The sequence below is a fragment of the Marmota flaviventris genome, chromosome 1, assembly GCF_047511675.1.
Source record: "Marmota flaviventris isolate mMarFla1 chromosome 1, mMarFla1.hap1, whole genome shotgun sequence".
NCBI lineage: Eukaryota > Metazoa > Chordata > Mammalia > Rodentia > Sciuridae > Marmota > Marmota flaviventris.
Window position 1 is genome coordinate 112,451,827 of NC_092498.1, and position 15,739 is coordinate 112,467,565.

At 39.3% G+C, this 15,739-nt stretch overlaps 1 protein-coding gene across 9 annotated transcripts in view; it reads left to right on the forward strand.

Moving 5' to 3' along the window:
• Lancl2 (LanC like glutathione S-transferase 2) overlaps positions 1 to 15,739 on the forward strand; it is a 199,716-nt gene that overhangs the window by 95,932 nt on the left and 88,045 nt on the right. For 3 of the 9 annotated variants that reach the window (XM_071614803.1, XM_071614805.1, XM_027956075.2), the window contains exon 1: positions 9,559 to 10,091. The exons of 5 other annotated variants lie outside the window; for them this stretch is intronic. In XM_071614803.1, coding sequence (XP_071470904.1) covers positions 9,885 to 10,091 — 207 coding nt within the window. In that variant the 5' untranslated portion in view covers positions 9,559 to 9,884. Of the gene's footprint in view, positions 1 to 9,558; positions 10,092 to 15,739 lie in introns of those variants that run through there. One more of the 9 variants, XM_027956074.2, reaches the window with a different exon arrangement.

A 15,739-nucleotide genomic window follows, 5' to 3' on the forward strand; every position in this document is an offset into this window, starting at 1 on the left:
GGTCAATCTCAGCACCAAGAGGCAAACTGGCTAATCTATTTTTTTAAACCTTGCAACATGTTATTAGATTCCAGAAAAATTGTTCTGTCTGGTGGATTCAGTTCCCTACATGATGTCTATGTAGTCACGTATCCCTGCCAGAAAAATCTGTGAGGCTTAGAAAAGGGGTTTTGTTCTCCTTTAGTCCGTTCTGGGCACAATTTTGATTTTTATGTTATTACATGAGATCAGCCATAATCTCTTTTGAATTTCCACCACCTCAGCAAGCTACACTGATAATCAAGCCTTAAGCACATGAGCTTTGGTGGGACACACTTAACCCACATTGAAACCATAGCACGTGAGCTAGGCAATGTGTCCTAAAACTGAACCCAGATAAAACTAATTATAATAGGACTCAGTATATCAACATTTGGATTACTTTAATGACTTAAAGTGATCAAAAAGCTATGGAAAATTAGAATACATAATAATATGTTAATAACACTAGCAACTACCGTTCAATGAGCATTTACTATATATAAACATGCTATTAAGTTTAAAGTGCTTTTTCTAGTTTAACCCTTATTTAAACTAGAAATGAGGATGAGGATGAGGAAAATGAGGTACAGAGAGTCTAAGTAACTTGCTCAAAGTTATTTAGATTGCTAATAAGTAATAAAGCTACTACTCAGACCAGTTTGACTCCAGAGCTCCACACTCTTTATAATTCCAACTAAGCTCTATTAGAAACATTGAATCTTTTTAAAAAAATTTTATTTCGGTTAGATGGAAACAATACCTTTATTTAATTAATTAATAATTTTTTATGTGGTGCTGAGGATCGACCCCAGTGCCTCACAGGTGCTAGGCAAGCACTTTACCACTGAGCCAAAACCCCAGCCCAGAAACATTGAATCTTATATACTGTGGGCATTTAACTGTTATGCTGATGATGAACCTGAAGAGGACATATAGGGTACTATTGTGCAAACATATCAGGAGCCACTGGATCCTCTCAGTGCTATATTATCAAAAGATGAAAAAGACAACAAGACTTTTTTAAGTGTACTGGGGGAATTTCCTAAGAATAACCCTCTCAGTCTTCAAGTGTTCCAATCATGTTCCTGCCTGTTATCCAAAGGTATAGGTTTAGATTGTTATAATAATAGGAAAAGGTTTTTTAGATTTAACTTAGAAGGCAATTTTTCCTTGGATTTTAATAAATAAGCCTAGCATTATACTAGGAGATAACTTGTCAGTATCAGTCAATAAAATGTCTGAAGGATCTGTGAACCTAAAAAAGCCATGGGCACCCCAGCGATAGTGATAGCAATAAACTTTACATTACTGAAATCCACAAACATCAAACTATAATTTTCCTGTTGCATGCTACTTTATTAATTTAGCTGAGTCATATTATCTCACTGTCTTTGTTTTTGTTTTCATTAAAAACAAAACTGGTTCTGGGGAAAGGGCAAATCCCAAATTTCACAGAGCCCATTAGAGATGAATTGAACCTTAGTAAGTTCTCAATTCTTTTTAAGAACTCAATCTGGATAAGGTCTACAAAAAATAATAATAAAAGACTATAAAGAGAGACTTTCTGCCCAGGCAGTTAGAATGTTTATGATATTCATATTGCATGGGAAATAATACAAGACTAGAAGAAATTATAATCTTATGAGTCACCCCTACCCTGGCTAATTGTTTCCCTGACAGAGGGAGAGGTAAAAGATCTAAAACTGTGTATATGAGGGATTAGTATTCAAAAATTTAACTTCTCACAGGAATATAATATTAACACTCATTAGAATAGACAACACATTAAGGATTTTGCTTATGGAACTCCAACTGGAACCATCTGAACATCGAGTGTTAACAAGAGGCTGTGTCTCCTTGTTAGGATTATGGATAGACTTTCATTTTCTTCTCTGTTCTCTTCCAAATTTTTCTCTATAAACCTCTAAGCATGTATAATCAGGAAAATAAATTAATATAAACAAATAAGCAAGGAAGCAAACATTTTACTTGCTAAAGAGAATTAAATTAGTCTGATTTTAATAGCAGCTGCTGCCATCTACCTGCCAATTTTCCTTCAGAGAAAATTTCCTCATCACAGTTTGGGTCTAATCCAACCAGCATTTAGCAAGTACCTTGTTGTGTTCCTAAGGTTGGGCATTGTGGTGGAAGAAGTGATATTTGTTCTGAGGGGTTTAATCCAACAGGATTTTGACTGTGACACAGCAACCAGCGTGAACACGGTAATCTTCCTTTACCGGTGCTATTATTTCTGAAGTTGGAAAAAGGCACTCACACCTTAGGATATGTAGAGCATAGATAAATATATTTTGCAGAGCAAATATTTATATAAACAATATGAATCATCATGAATTAGTGTGACAGTGCCCTTGTTGCGGCCAATTCTTTCTTGAGGTCACTGTCCTGGAAAATTCCACAGGTTTCAGCCCTAGAAGCCCCAGGAAAACAAACCTTGAAGCAATTGTGGCATCTTCAGGGGTGGGTGGCACAGTAAGAAGATGGAGAATTTTCTGAAGGCAAGAAATGAGAACAAGTCCTTGGATGTCCCATCAGATCTTGGGGCATCCCCACCTAAATGGCATGCCAACGCTTGGCCAAACCTAGGCACAAAAGAAATTGGAAATTTTTGAGGAGGGGCCTAGTGGGAGTTTATGGCATGATCTGTCTTTTCTGCCATCATTCTATCTTGTCCTCTGCCCATCTTGGAGGACTAAGGCTCACAGGTGTCAGGGTCAGAGCACATTTGAGTGAAGACTATTGGTGCCAGTTCCCAAAGTTTTCTTTTTGGTCAATAACCAATAGGTCTATGTCCCAACAAATAAGCCAGGTGTTTTGAGTCTTCATCCAGTACAAGTCAGACAGTCATTTTTTCCACTCATATTGTTAGAACTTTAGATCATAATATCCAACTTTGGATATGTTATGGTTTGGATCTTAAATAAGTCCCCAGCTTATAGTGCTTTTGGAAGGAGGTGAACCTTTAGGTGGTGGGGCCTAATGGAAGGAAGTTAGGACATTGAGTGTGTGCCCTTAAAGAGATATTGGAATCCCAGGTACTTTCTCTTTCTTTTAGCTTTCTGTCCACCATGAGGTGAACATCTTTGCTCCACCATGAGTTCCCAGCCATGGTGTTATACCTTTCTACAGACCTAAAGGAGTGGAGCCTAGGGACCATGGACTGAAACCATTAGCCAAAATAAATCTCTTCTTCTTTTAAGTCATTTATTTATTTTGTCACAATGATGGCTTGCCAACTAACACAGATGCTCTCTAGGTATTGGCCATCAGTCCATCAATCTCTTTTGTGTACAAAACAGCTTTGAGATATAATTACACAGCATATAATTCAACTACTTAAAGTACACTATTTGATGGTCTTTAGTGTATATGCTGAATTGTGCAACTGTCACTATAACCAATTTTAGAACATTTTCATCACTGTAAAAAGAAACCTCATACCTTCTAGCCATCAGTACCCAATCTTTCCCCCCACCCCCCTCAGTCCCAGATAATGAGTACTCTTTCTGTTTTTAGAGATTAGCCTATTTGGGACACATACTATAAGTGGAATTGTAAAATTGCAATCTTTATGACTGATTTCTTTCACACAGCATCATATTTTCAAGGTTCATCAATATTATAGGATGTATCAATATGTCACTCCCCTTTGTGTGGTAAAATAAATATAAAATTCACCATCTTAAATATTTTAAATTGTGCAATTGAGTGGCATTTGTTCTTCACATTGTTATGCAACCATCATTACTGTCTACTCCCAGAATATTTTCATGACTAAAGGAAACCCTTTACACATTAAGGAGTCATGCCCCATTTCCTCCCAATACCTGGAACCCCCTAATGTGGTTTCTGTTCCTACTTATTTAATTATTCTGGACATTTGAATGGGCTCAGATATTATTTGTCCTTTTGTGACTGACTTTCTTCACTAACATGTTTTCAAGGTTCATGTGTGTTGCAGAACACTATTCCTTTTATAAATATATCACATTTTATTTTCCCAGTCATCAGTTGAGGATATGTTGGCTCTTTATACTGTTAGCTACTATAAATAATACTGTTCAACATATTGGCTCAGGAACTGACATCCTTAAATTAAAAAAAAATTGAACATTCATGTACAATTTTTTTGTGGGCATATGTTTTCATTTCTCCTGGGTATCTACCAAGGTATGGAAACTTTCTTCTTTTATAACATTTTCCTTTGGGTCTTTTAAAAGGAAGAACAATTTGTGGCCTACCCTAACAGAACCACTTTTTTTCTCCTTTCATGTAACTTTTTTGGGGGGGCTTTTCTTAGTTATACATGGCAATAGAATCATTCTGATAAAATTCAAGCATGGAATGTATCTTATTCTAAGTAGGACCCTATTCTTGTGGGCTGGCATAATGAGGGGGATTCACTAAAGTAGTTTCCTATGTGTGCATTGGAAAATTACGTTAGATTTATTATACTGTCTTTCCTATTCCTTTCTCCCCTCCCTTCCTTTCATTCTCCTTTGTCTAATCTACTACTCTTCTTCCCCTTCCCCCTTTATTGAAGTTTAGCTATCACATATGGGTGAAAACATCTGACCTCTGGTTTTCTGGGATTGGCTTATTTCACTTAACATGATTGTCTCCAGATTCATCCATGCAATGGTAAATGTCATCAAGTTATCTCTCTTAATAGCTGAGTAATATTCCATAAAAACACACACTGGATAAAAGATAGCCTCTTCAACAAATGGTGCTGGGAAAACTGGAAATCTGTACGTAATAGGATGAAAGTTAACCCCTATCTCTCATCTTGCACAAAAATCAACTCTAAGTGGATCAAAGACCTCGATATTAGATCGGAAATTCTGCACATAGTTAGAAGAAAATGTAGGCCCAATAATTCAACACATTGGCTTGAGAACTGATGTCCTTAACAAGCCTCCTAAAGCACAAGAAGTAAAATCAAAAATCAATAAATGGGATGGCACCAAACTAAAAAGTTTCTTCACAGCAAAGGAAACAATCAAGAGCATGAAGAGAGAGCCTACAGAATGGAGAAAAAATCTTTTCTACCTACACCTCAGATAGAGTGTTAATTTCCATGATGTACAAAGAACTCAGAACCACTTTTTAGTTGGATAATTTAAGGGAACCCACTTTATCCTTTAATTGGCCAGGACAGAATCTCCAGACACTAAAGAAAGTGGCAAACCACTTCATGGGAAGGAAACTGGATCTATGACTCCTGGTTCCCCCAAATTTGCTTTTCCTTGGTAAGCCATCATTACCTTCCTCTGCTGACCCGATGCTGACTGCAGACTGGGTACAGCTTTTCACTTTAATGCTCTGACCCTGGATGGGCTCAATTTCTGTGATATGAATAAAAGCAGTCTGCAATTGTTAAACCAAAACTCTCTAAATTCTCAAAATAAGAAGGGAAATAGATAAAGATACATATACACAAATAATATGATTAAAAGGTACAGCATAGTCCCCTTAAACAGGGATCGATACATGGCTACTGTCCAGCTCAGTTCCAGAATTGCCTTCATGAGGTAGAGGCTATTTTTCCAACTACCCAAGTATGTCCCCTCAGACAAATGAGTTCCTCTACATATGGACGAGAGGATGGGGCTGAGAGAGGCAGGTCCACTCTGTCTACATGACCCAGCTGGAACACTAGCAAGAAAAACATCCACTCATTTAAGGGGAAATCCCACCTATTCATAGAGGGGCCTTGCCTATGGCCTCAGCAGAGGAACAATGCCAAAATACTTCATGATAAGTCTAACATCCCCTGAGAGATGGACATGTGGAAGAGAAGGGAAATGTTTCTGAGTCAATATCTACTTAGAAAGTCAGGTATTCAACCAGATGGCCAGTTCATTCTTTATAATTGGTGGAGCTGTCCCCAATGAATTTTAGCCTGTATCAAAAGAGGCCTATATCTTTGCTTGAAGAAGTCAGGAAATAATCACAGGTGGAGGCAGAAGCGCTGAGTAGAGAAGGTACTTGTTATGAAAAAAAATACTACATCTTTGATAGGAAAGATCTTGCCGTTTTTTTTTTTTTTTTTTTTTTTTTGAGACTGGCTCTTTCTATACCAACTCAGTCTGGCCTCAAACTTTTGATTCTCCTGTATCAGTCTCTCAAGCAATAGAGATTATAGGCATGTGCCATCATACCTGGCTAATATCTCACTTCTTCAACTGCCCACAGGCCCATACTCTCCTCCCCATCTGTTTGGTTGCACTTACTCCCTTGTATCAAGTAAGGGATACCTGATATCCCTCTTTACCAAGTAAGGCAGATTTCACCCCTATAAATAAGGTCATATGAGCAGTAGTAACTTATATTTAACTGGCTCACTGCATGCAAATGACACTCCTCCCAAATATTTATGGGAGTCCTCATAGTGTGTTTCAGATGCTTATAAGCTATTTGTTCCCCAGATGCTGCCTATACTTTGCAGGATACCATACTGACTCTGCTGTTCTGACAGGCATGATCATGAGGCACCAGATCTCTATGAGTTCCCTCAAGCCTGGTGGTCTACAGTAAAATAGAGGAATGCCCAGTTATCCGTGAAGTTTTCTCTTCCTAGGACCCTTCCTCAGTTCAAACTAGGGTCAAAGATGCTGTTTTGTATTCTTTCGTGAGATTGTCCGTCAGATGTGGACATAGGAGGGGACACAGGAAAGCACAGAAAAAAGAATTTTATTAAATGTACTCATAGGTAAGATAGTCAATGCATGCCATGAGAGGGCTATATAAAGGGATCCAAGGAAGTAAGTACAACCAAACAGGTGGGGAGGAGAGTAAGGACCTGTGGGCAAGTGCTAATATTGGGGGTCAAGGTGGAATACACAAACAAAAGGTATGCAGGGATTCCACTGAAATGTCTGGATATTACTACTGTTAGAGAAAAAGTGATTCAATAATAACTGTTAAAACTCAGAGAGGCCTACTTTATTCAGGACTATCTCCATAGGCAAGGGACCATGGCAATGAAGTGTTGCATTGGAGAGAGACTGGACGACTCAATTCTGAACATTGCAAGAGCAAGTGGAGATGTATAGTCAAGTAATAAGGTGGGGGAAAATTACTAAGAGGAACCATCAGGTGGTAAGGAGGAAAAACTGACTGCCATGGTTTGGGTATGAGGTGTGAAGCAAAGACCCTGTTAACAAAGGGCTGTTCAGAGGTGAAATGATCCAATTGTGAAAGTTGTAATCTAATCTGCACATTCTAGTTTGAATGAACTGATTGGGTGTTAACTGTAGGCAGGTGGGGCATGCCTAGAGGAGGTGGGACACTGGGGATATGCCCTGGATGAATTCCATCTTTTCTGTGGCTTCTTTTCCCACCTCTCTCCTCTGTTTCCTGCCTGCCATGAGGTGAGCAACTTGTCTTGCCATGGCCCTTCTGCTTTCATGTTCTGCCTCATGTTGGGCCAATGGAGTTGGCCATCTATGGACCTCTGAAATGGTCAGCCCAAATAAACTTTTTTTTTTTTTTTTTTTACTTCTAATTTGTTCTTGTTCGGTCAGCAACACAAAACCCGTCTAATGGGATGCTGAAGGCAAGCCCTGGTTATCAGCTATCACCTGGGGCATAGTGGATTGCTGATCAGCAATCAAGGGTGATCACATAGTGAGGGTAGGGGGTTCTTGATAAACTGACTTTGCAGAAAGTGGATTTCATAAGGAAGTGCACAAACTAACATAGGAAAAAGTTAGGAACCTGGCCAATGTTTGACCAAGCAAAGTATCTTTGCCACTAGGTCACAGACAAAGAAGGACAAGAAGAATTTGTGGCAAGAGCAGCTTTGTCATGGGTGTACCTGGTCCACTGGTCAGGGGGTTTACAGCTTGTTTGTGGGGATTTTTTTTTTTTTTTGGTGTGGGAGCAGGATATTGAGGCAGGAGAAAAATACAAAATTTTAAACTATGCTGTACAGATTTCACATTGTTCTAACTCAGCCCCACATTGTTGCACGGCACCTGTGCAAACAAATGGGGCTTTGCTCCTGGACCAGAGGGTTGTCTTGATCTCACAGAGGGAAGACAAACTGCAAATAGACTGGGGTTGTAGCAACCTGCAAGTCCCCAGATCTTTTCAGACATGGCTGAAACTCAGCCACAGAGATTCCTCCTGTACCTCAGATTTCCTATCTGAATAAGCCTTAATATCTCTTATATTCTGAAACACTTTAAGATAAACCTGTCCTGAGAGCACACTGCTCTTTTGGTATTCTCCAGGCAGGGTTAAAAAGGACAGCAGGAGTTGTCCCAGAGACCTGCCCAGGTGGGTAACTGGTGTGGGGATAGATGTTATCAGAGCTTCTGGTTTCTAAGTCTTCCATATGAGGATGTGTTTTACATCCACAGCCTTATGGGGTTGGGCAAGAGTGGGAAGCCAGGTCTTTACTCACATCAGCCCACTCTAAAGCCACAGAGGCAGCAGTGATTGGTAAGGTATTCTCTATCATGTCACCATGTACATAATTTCAGAAAAATGTACCCATTATGCTGTGCTGTGATTTTTGCATTTCTCATCCACTAGCTAGACATTCTCAGAAACTTTTTAATCTCTTATGTCCTCATGGCCTAGCACCAATATTTGTTAATTGGAAGAACACTAAAATAAGACTTTTCTCTTAAGGAGGACAAATCATATTGATTTGGTTCTAAATAAATAGCATGAAGAATAAAAGAGAATCAATAAAAGACTGAAGTTAATATATTATAATTATATAAATGCAAAGTTCTATTTGCTTGTGTCCTTTTTTTAATGATACTTATTGTGCTCCAGGGCATTTATAGTAATATCGAAGGGATCTCTCTGGTCAATAAAATATTTCGATGATTAAATATGCTTTCACATTATCTCTTGTTACCAAAGATGTCCATTTTTTTTTCAAAACAAAGAAACTGAAAATAAAACACAAGATTAAAAATAAATAAATAAAGACTGTGGCTCCTCCTCCAAGACAACCCCCCCCTCCCAACAGTGATGAATAGGAGGGACTGTATTCCTCGCCCCTGGAGACTATCCTTGCAGATAGTCTGTTTTGAAATTCTTTTCTTTAGAGGAGATTTTTTTTTCTCTCTCTCTCTCTTTAAAAATATCAAACAAAGCTGCTGTTTGCTATTCCTGTGGCTGGCGCACCACCTGGGGCTGAGGACATGGGCGGCATCGCTGGGCTGGGGAAAATGCAGATTGATGATGGAGCGTCGGGGGATGCGCTTTTCCTTTTCTGCGAACAGCACACTCCTTGAATGACAGCAAATCCTCTACAGGTTTTCCCTGCGGGAACGTGCCTCTCGCGGTTCATTCGGTTTTCTCTAGAAAATCGGCCACCGGAGAGGACCGGGGCGCGGCATTACTGGAGCGGTTCCAGACCCGGGGGCTCCAGCCCAGCCTGCGCGTACCCGCGGACAGGCTCTGCGGGCTACTATCCTGGTCCCAGCAAGACCAGGGCCGGCGGATGGCGTGAGCGTATTCCGAACCGCCGAGGGCTACGGAGGTCCCGCCGAGCCCACTTTTCCCGCCGCAGCGAACAGCAGCCGCGCGGGGCGGAGGCACCACGTGCAGCTCACCGGCTGCATCCAGATGTACAGGCACCCCGCGGTGAAGAAGGCCACCAGGCGAGGCTATAGCGGGTTCCAAGACTCCGCTCATCCAGCCAGCTCACAGTTTCGCGCTTTCTAAAGGAAGCCCTTGGCTCCGGCTGCGGGATCTTCGGTAGGTGACTGGCGCGCGAGACAGCGCTGCTCCAGCCGGAACGCCCCGGCAGGAGGTTTGTCCCCGCCCGCGCGCCGTGCCGCGCGGCACCTAGGGTGGGGAGAGGGCGCGCGGCGGAGATGGGCGAGACCATGTCAAAGAGGTTGAAGTTGCATCTGGGAGGGGAGGCGGAGATGGAGGAGCGCGCGTTCACCAATCCCTTCCCGGACTACGAGGCCGCCCTCGCCGCCGCGGGGCTCACTACCGGAACCTCAGAAGAGTCGGGCTGTGTTCGCACCCAATCCACCACAGATGAGTTCGGCCTTCCTTTCCACCACGACGGCAAGGTGAGTCGGCGGCCCTGCCTCGGGAAAGGCCCGGCGGGGGTGGGGGGGGGGGCGCCAGCGGTGGTAGCGTCCACCCGTCGCGGCCGGCGGCGCGTTGACGTCACCCGCGCGCGTCGCTGCTGGCAGTCCAGGGCTAGGCACAGTGTGGTGTGCATTTGTCGTCCGCCGGCGCCAGCCTGCGGAGCGAGAATGGCCTAGGGGCTGTGAGCTTTTATTGCAGTGGCCACTTCAACGGCAATATACGCCTCCTGGGCTCTCCGGTCTTTAAAACTCTGATGGAGCGCTTTGTTTCCTGGCGCCTAAAAGTGATATTAGGGTACTAGTGGCGATTGGGTATGCAGATTTATGTACCGAAGGAGGCTTGCCTCCTGGCTTCCTTCTCTAAAACTGATGAATTTAATGTCAAAAACCTATTTGCATTTCTCCCTAGCCTGATTGTGTGTGGATGTCATACTTGGTTGGTTCCCCACCCTTGGACCTTACGTCTGACGAATAGTAGCAGAAAAGCATTGTTCATAAAATCAAGTCTTGTCTTTTTTTTTTTTTCCCTGCGTGCCCAGCAATTGAAGACGGGATTAAGAAGAGAAACTTTACTCTGTAAGGTCCTCGCTGGGCCAGAGAATGAAATTAACATAAACAAATTAGCAGAAAGCACATAAATTTATTTCATGTTTTATTGACATAGGAGCCTCATAAGGAAATGAAGACGAAAGTGGCAAAACCAAATGCATTTATATTAGGCCAAACAACAAGAGACAATTATTGGAAGGGAACTAAAATACTGTTTATACGGAGAATAAAGGAATGTGATTATTTTAATAAATATAAAATTCTTCTGTCTTCCACACCCTGTCCCTGGTGATAAGAATGTTTCTCCTGGTATTGGGGCAGGCATCTTTTCCATGGAAGTTTTATCTCCTACTTTCAGGAGGTTTTGAACACCTACCTGCTGTTTCTCAAGTGCTTTTAGCTCAAAATAATCCTTTTGCCAAAATGATGTGTTTTACTGGGACATATTCTGCCACTTTTCTCTGGAATGTGAATACAATTTGTCCATGTTTGGTAAAACCACACATTTACCAGGTTGTCTTTTTCTCTATGTAATTGCAAGGCTCTTTTCACTTCCCTGGCTCCTCATGCATTTTATTTTTGAAAAGGGAGAAGTTGGCCAAAACTAGGAAGGTAAATTTGAAAGAGCCATTGGTCTGAATATGAAATCTAATGACTTCTCTAAGCCTTTTGTCTTACTTGTGATTAAAAGTTGGATAATCATTCCTAACTCAGGGATGTTAGTGATGAATTAAAGAATATAAATTGCCCAGCAGAATGCCTGATCTGCTACCTAGTAGGCTCTGAATAAATGTTAACTGTTTCTTAGCAATTTAAATGCTATGCTTTAGAACTCATATGTCAATATTGTTTTTCTCTGTTTCCTCTCTTTTTCATATGTCTGTTATATTTGTGACTTAGTGTTCAATTTTTTTTACAACAAGTATCTCTAGCAAACACTTTTTTAAATCATTTATAATTAGTTGCTCTTTCAATACTTCGAGGTTTAGTGAAAAATGAAGTGAACTCTTGATAGCTTTTTGATAGGGGCAGGTGAGCATCATTTTCAACCTCACAATAAATAAGATAAATACTGGGACAACTTACAGTACCAAAATTACAAATTTTTATTTTTACACTTTATATTTCAATAACTGTGATTTTGATCTCTGCTTTACACGAAATCAGTTTGTTTAAAAATCCACAAATAATGAATGTGTCTTGTGACCAATTGTCTATGCAATTAAAATAGTAATAAATTGTCTTGGAGACCTATGCCAGTGGTTGTGATTATATACTTAAGGGGAAATGGAAAATGTGTTCTTGAATGTGAAAATGAGAGAACATTGAAGGGAGACAGAAAGGGGGTTAAAAAGGTAGAAAGATTGGTTTTTGGTTATGGGAAAGTCATAAGATAAAATGAATATGAATTAAGCTCCACTGTCTTTTGTATAGACACTTTATCATGGATAAATTTATTATATTTGTATTCTTAAGACATGTTAAGAGGCAATTAAGATAGAAGACATAAAACTATGCATTTGTTTTGATAGACATGAGATTTCCTGAAAATGAATTGTTTCACCCACAAAGATTGTGACTGAATTTCTAACCACTGGAACCTCAAAATGTGATTTTATTTGGAAATAAGGTCATGGCACATACAATTAGTTAAGATGAGGTCATATTAGAATAGGGTAGGTTTTTAATCCAAAATGACTGGAATCTTTTAAGAAGAGAAGTTATAGACACACAAGGAGAGAGAAAATGACTGCGTGACAATGGAGGTGGAATGATGCATCTCCCACACAAGGATTACCAAGGATTGCCAACCACACCAGAAGCTAGAGGTGAGAAGGATGTTTTTGAACTTAGAGCTTTGAGAACAGAGACGATCAATTTCTGTTTTAAGCCACCCAGTTTTGTGGTACTTTGTGACACCCCTAGGAAACTAAAGGCAGGGAGTAATTTGTTAATTTGTAAGTTAAGCATTGCATAAGTTTCTCTTGACAATGTGTGCTATGAGTAAAGATTACATAAAATCTACCAACGCAATTATTTTATTATTAGTATTCTTTAATCATTTACACATTCTCATTTTAGATTAACTGCATATGTATGTGGTATAGTTCTTAAGCCACTCAAACCTGCTTCTTTGAATTATTTCCATAAGTAGGCTTTTATAGCACTTTTTACAGTATTGGCCAAAATATGAAAAACAGTGAATCAAGATAATAGCAGGTTTTAAACAATGGGAGATTTCTATAGCAAATACTCTCAATACTTTACAGTCATTTCCTCCCTAACTTTTACTGGAATTTACTGTGGCCATGGACTTCAAGGGAATTGACTTCAGTTCCAGGAGCTGAATCCTTAGCTGATTTAAGCTAGTAGTTCTTTGACCAGTAGAATCAGCTTTATCTGGCATATTGTCAGGGTTCAATCAGGATAGAAACCACCCAAAGTTTGATTTTTCTCATTATAAATGAGAGTTCTAGAGAATATAGGAATAGTGGAAATAAGGAGCAGCCTCATCCATAGGACCGAGAGAGTGTACAAAGAAAAGGTACCTGTGCTAATAACACAGGGGGTGCTATACTGTGTATAAAATTACCCCCAAATTTAGCCACTTTGTAAATATTTAATGTCTGAGAGTCAGGAATACGGTTTCCACTTAACTAAGTCATTGTAACTTGTTGAGGAAGCTGCAGTCATTTTAAAGCTTAAGTGGGGCTAAGAGAATCTGCTTCCAGGTTTGTTCACATAATAATTGTTGGCAGGGCGCTTTAGTTATTATTTGGAGGCTTCAGTTTCTTACCACACATAAGCCTTGCCGTAGGGCTGTTTTAGGACATAGGGACTGGCTTCCTTCAAGGTGTACAAGAACAAGATGGAAGCTGCTATCTATTTTATAATCTCAGAAGTGACCTATCACACAAATGAAGGGATTATACAAGCATATAAATATTAAGTGGTTTGCAGCCTTGCAGCCAAGAAATGAACTTGTTGGGGGAAGGCATGGCCATTGGCTGGCAGAGAAATGGGTGTGATACTGTACCACTGGAACTTGCTGGAAGTGTACCCTCTGGAACCATGCAATGAATGGTATAGTAAGTGAGAATATACAAGTGATATAATGAAGGCACAAGAAAGAGATTACTTTTGCCCACTGGCACCAGGAAAGGCTTTTCAGATTAAGGTGATATTTTTGAGGTCCTTGAAGATTAAGTAGGACTTGCCAGCCTAAGGTAGAGAACTACAAGAGCAAGGACTTCGGAGATGGATGCAGTACTAAAATAGTAGATTGTCAAGGAGTAAAACATGGCTGGAGAAGAGGGAGCATGAGTGACATGGGAGTTTGAGACAGAAGGTAGAGAGGGGCTGATTTTGATGGATCTGAAGGATTTTAGAACTTTTTCCACAGAAAAATGAAATCAGGAAAACTTTTACTTTGGATCCTTAATTTGGTATAATCTTGAGTTATTGGAATGCTTTATTTTAAAATTTTCTTTAATTTTTCATATTTTTGTTTAAAAGTGGATAATCTTTCTTATAAAAATTTGTTTAACTTTATATTATATAAACATAAGGAAAACAGCACTTTTCAATTGCCCAGAGAAATGTAATTCCTTTTTCTTCTTTCAAAATGAAGAGGTGTATTCCTATAGTTCCAGTTATGTGGGAAGTTGAGGCAGGAAGATCATCTTGAGCCCAGGAGTTGGAGTCTGCCTGAATAACATAGACTCTGTCTCTTAAACACACATGTATATATGTTTTTATACATACATAACAAAATGAACTGTAGTGGTATATGGGTGTAGAGTAGAGGGATAAACTCTATAGCCTTTCTTCTCAAAATGAGGTTTGTGGACCAAGAGCACAAACATTTCCAGAAAACTTGTTAGGAATGTAAATCCCACCTCAGATCTAGTGAGCCACATTTTAACAAGATCACCAGGCCCAGGGGATTCCTAAATGTGAGAAGTAATATTCTTTCTCGCTCTATGACATTGTTGAATTTTCTTTTAATGTGATCTTAACCACCAACCAGTTTTTAATTCCTAATATGGAAAGTTATTGACAGAAGGGTGATGGGAAGATTATGGAGAGGAGGCTAATGAAATAGTAAATTAACATTTCTCATTTTGTGAATAAACTGAAGTATAGAGCAGTTAATTACTTGGATAGACTTATTTGCTACTTTTCTGTCACTTACTTGCTTTTAAGTTGGTGCAGGTTACTTAACTACATTGAAACTTGGCTTTCTTACCTCATCGACTTGTTAAAAGTTTAATTGAAGTTCTTAATATAGTTATAATATGTTTGTTAAAAGCTTGTAGTAATGATAGTTGTAATACCCCATTTTTATATAATTTTTATAATGGTTAATTAAGTTAATACATTTAAAACGTTCAGAACAATGCCTGATATAAGTGGTAATTAGCTATACATAGTTACTGATGCATAGGTAAGTAGAGAGAATTTAGTTAATGGTAGCTATTAACATGCATTTTATATTATAAAATGTGATAATGACAATTTACTTTAAAATTTATATTTTCAGTAGAATACACAAAATATTACATAACCTTTGCTTTTATAAACTTCTTGCAGTTATTAACTTTCTTGGGATTATGACATATTTGCCTTAGAGATTATACATAGGAGATCATCAATAACTTTTTTATGTCACACATCAAACTGGATTGAGATTTGTTTAGGATAGGTAATCTACAATATTTTCTACTCATAATAGAGTTTGAAATAAGAAAAACAGAATCAGACCTGATTACATAAACCAATCCTTATGTTTCTGGAGAATGAACTATTTTTAAACATCTAAGCAAAGAGCATTTTCTTGATACAGATTCAGTTTAGGTAAGGACCTATTTATCATAAATATCACTAGTGAAGGTAGATGTTTCCATAGCCATCTAATTCTTTACTGTAGAAAGATGCAGTTCTCCTGTCCACTTTCCCCTTTCATAATCAGCTTTGAGGTAAGGATTATGGGTTGTTTTATTCATTTTTGTTTAACAGAATGGAGTGTTAGAAAACCAAACCCAAAGCCTTTCAAATGTGTAAGACATCACAGAGCA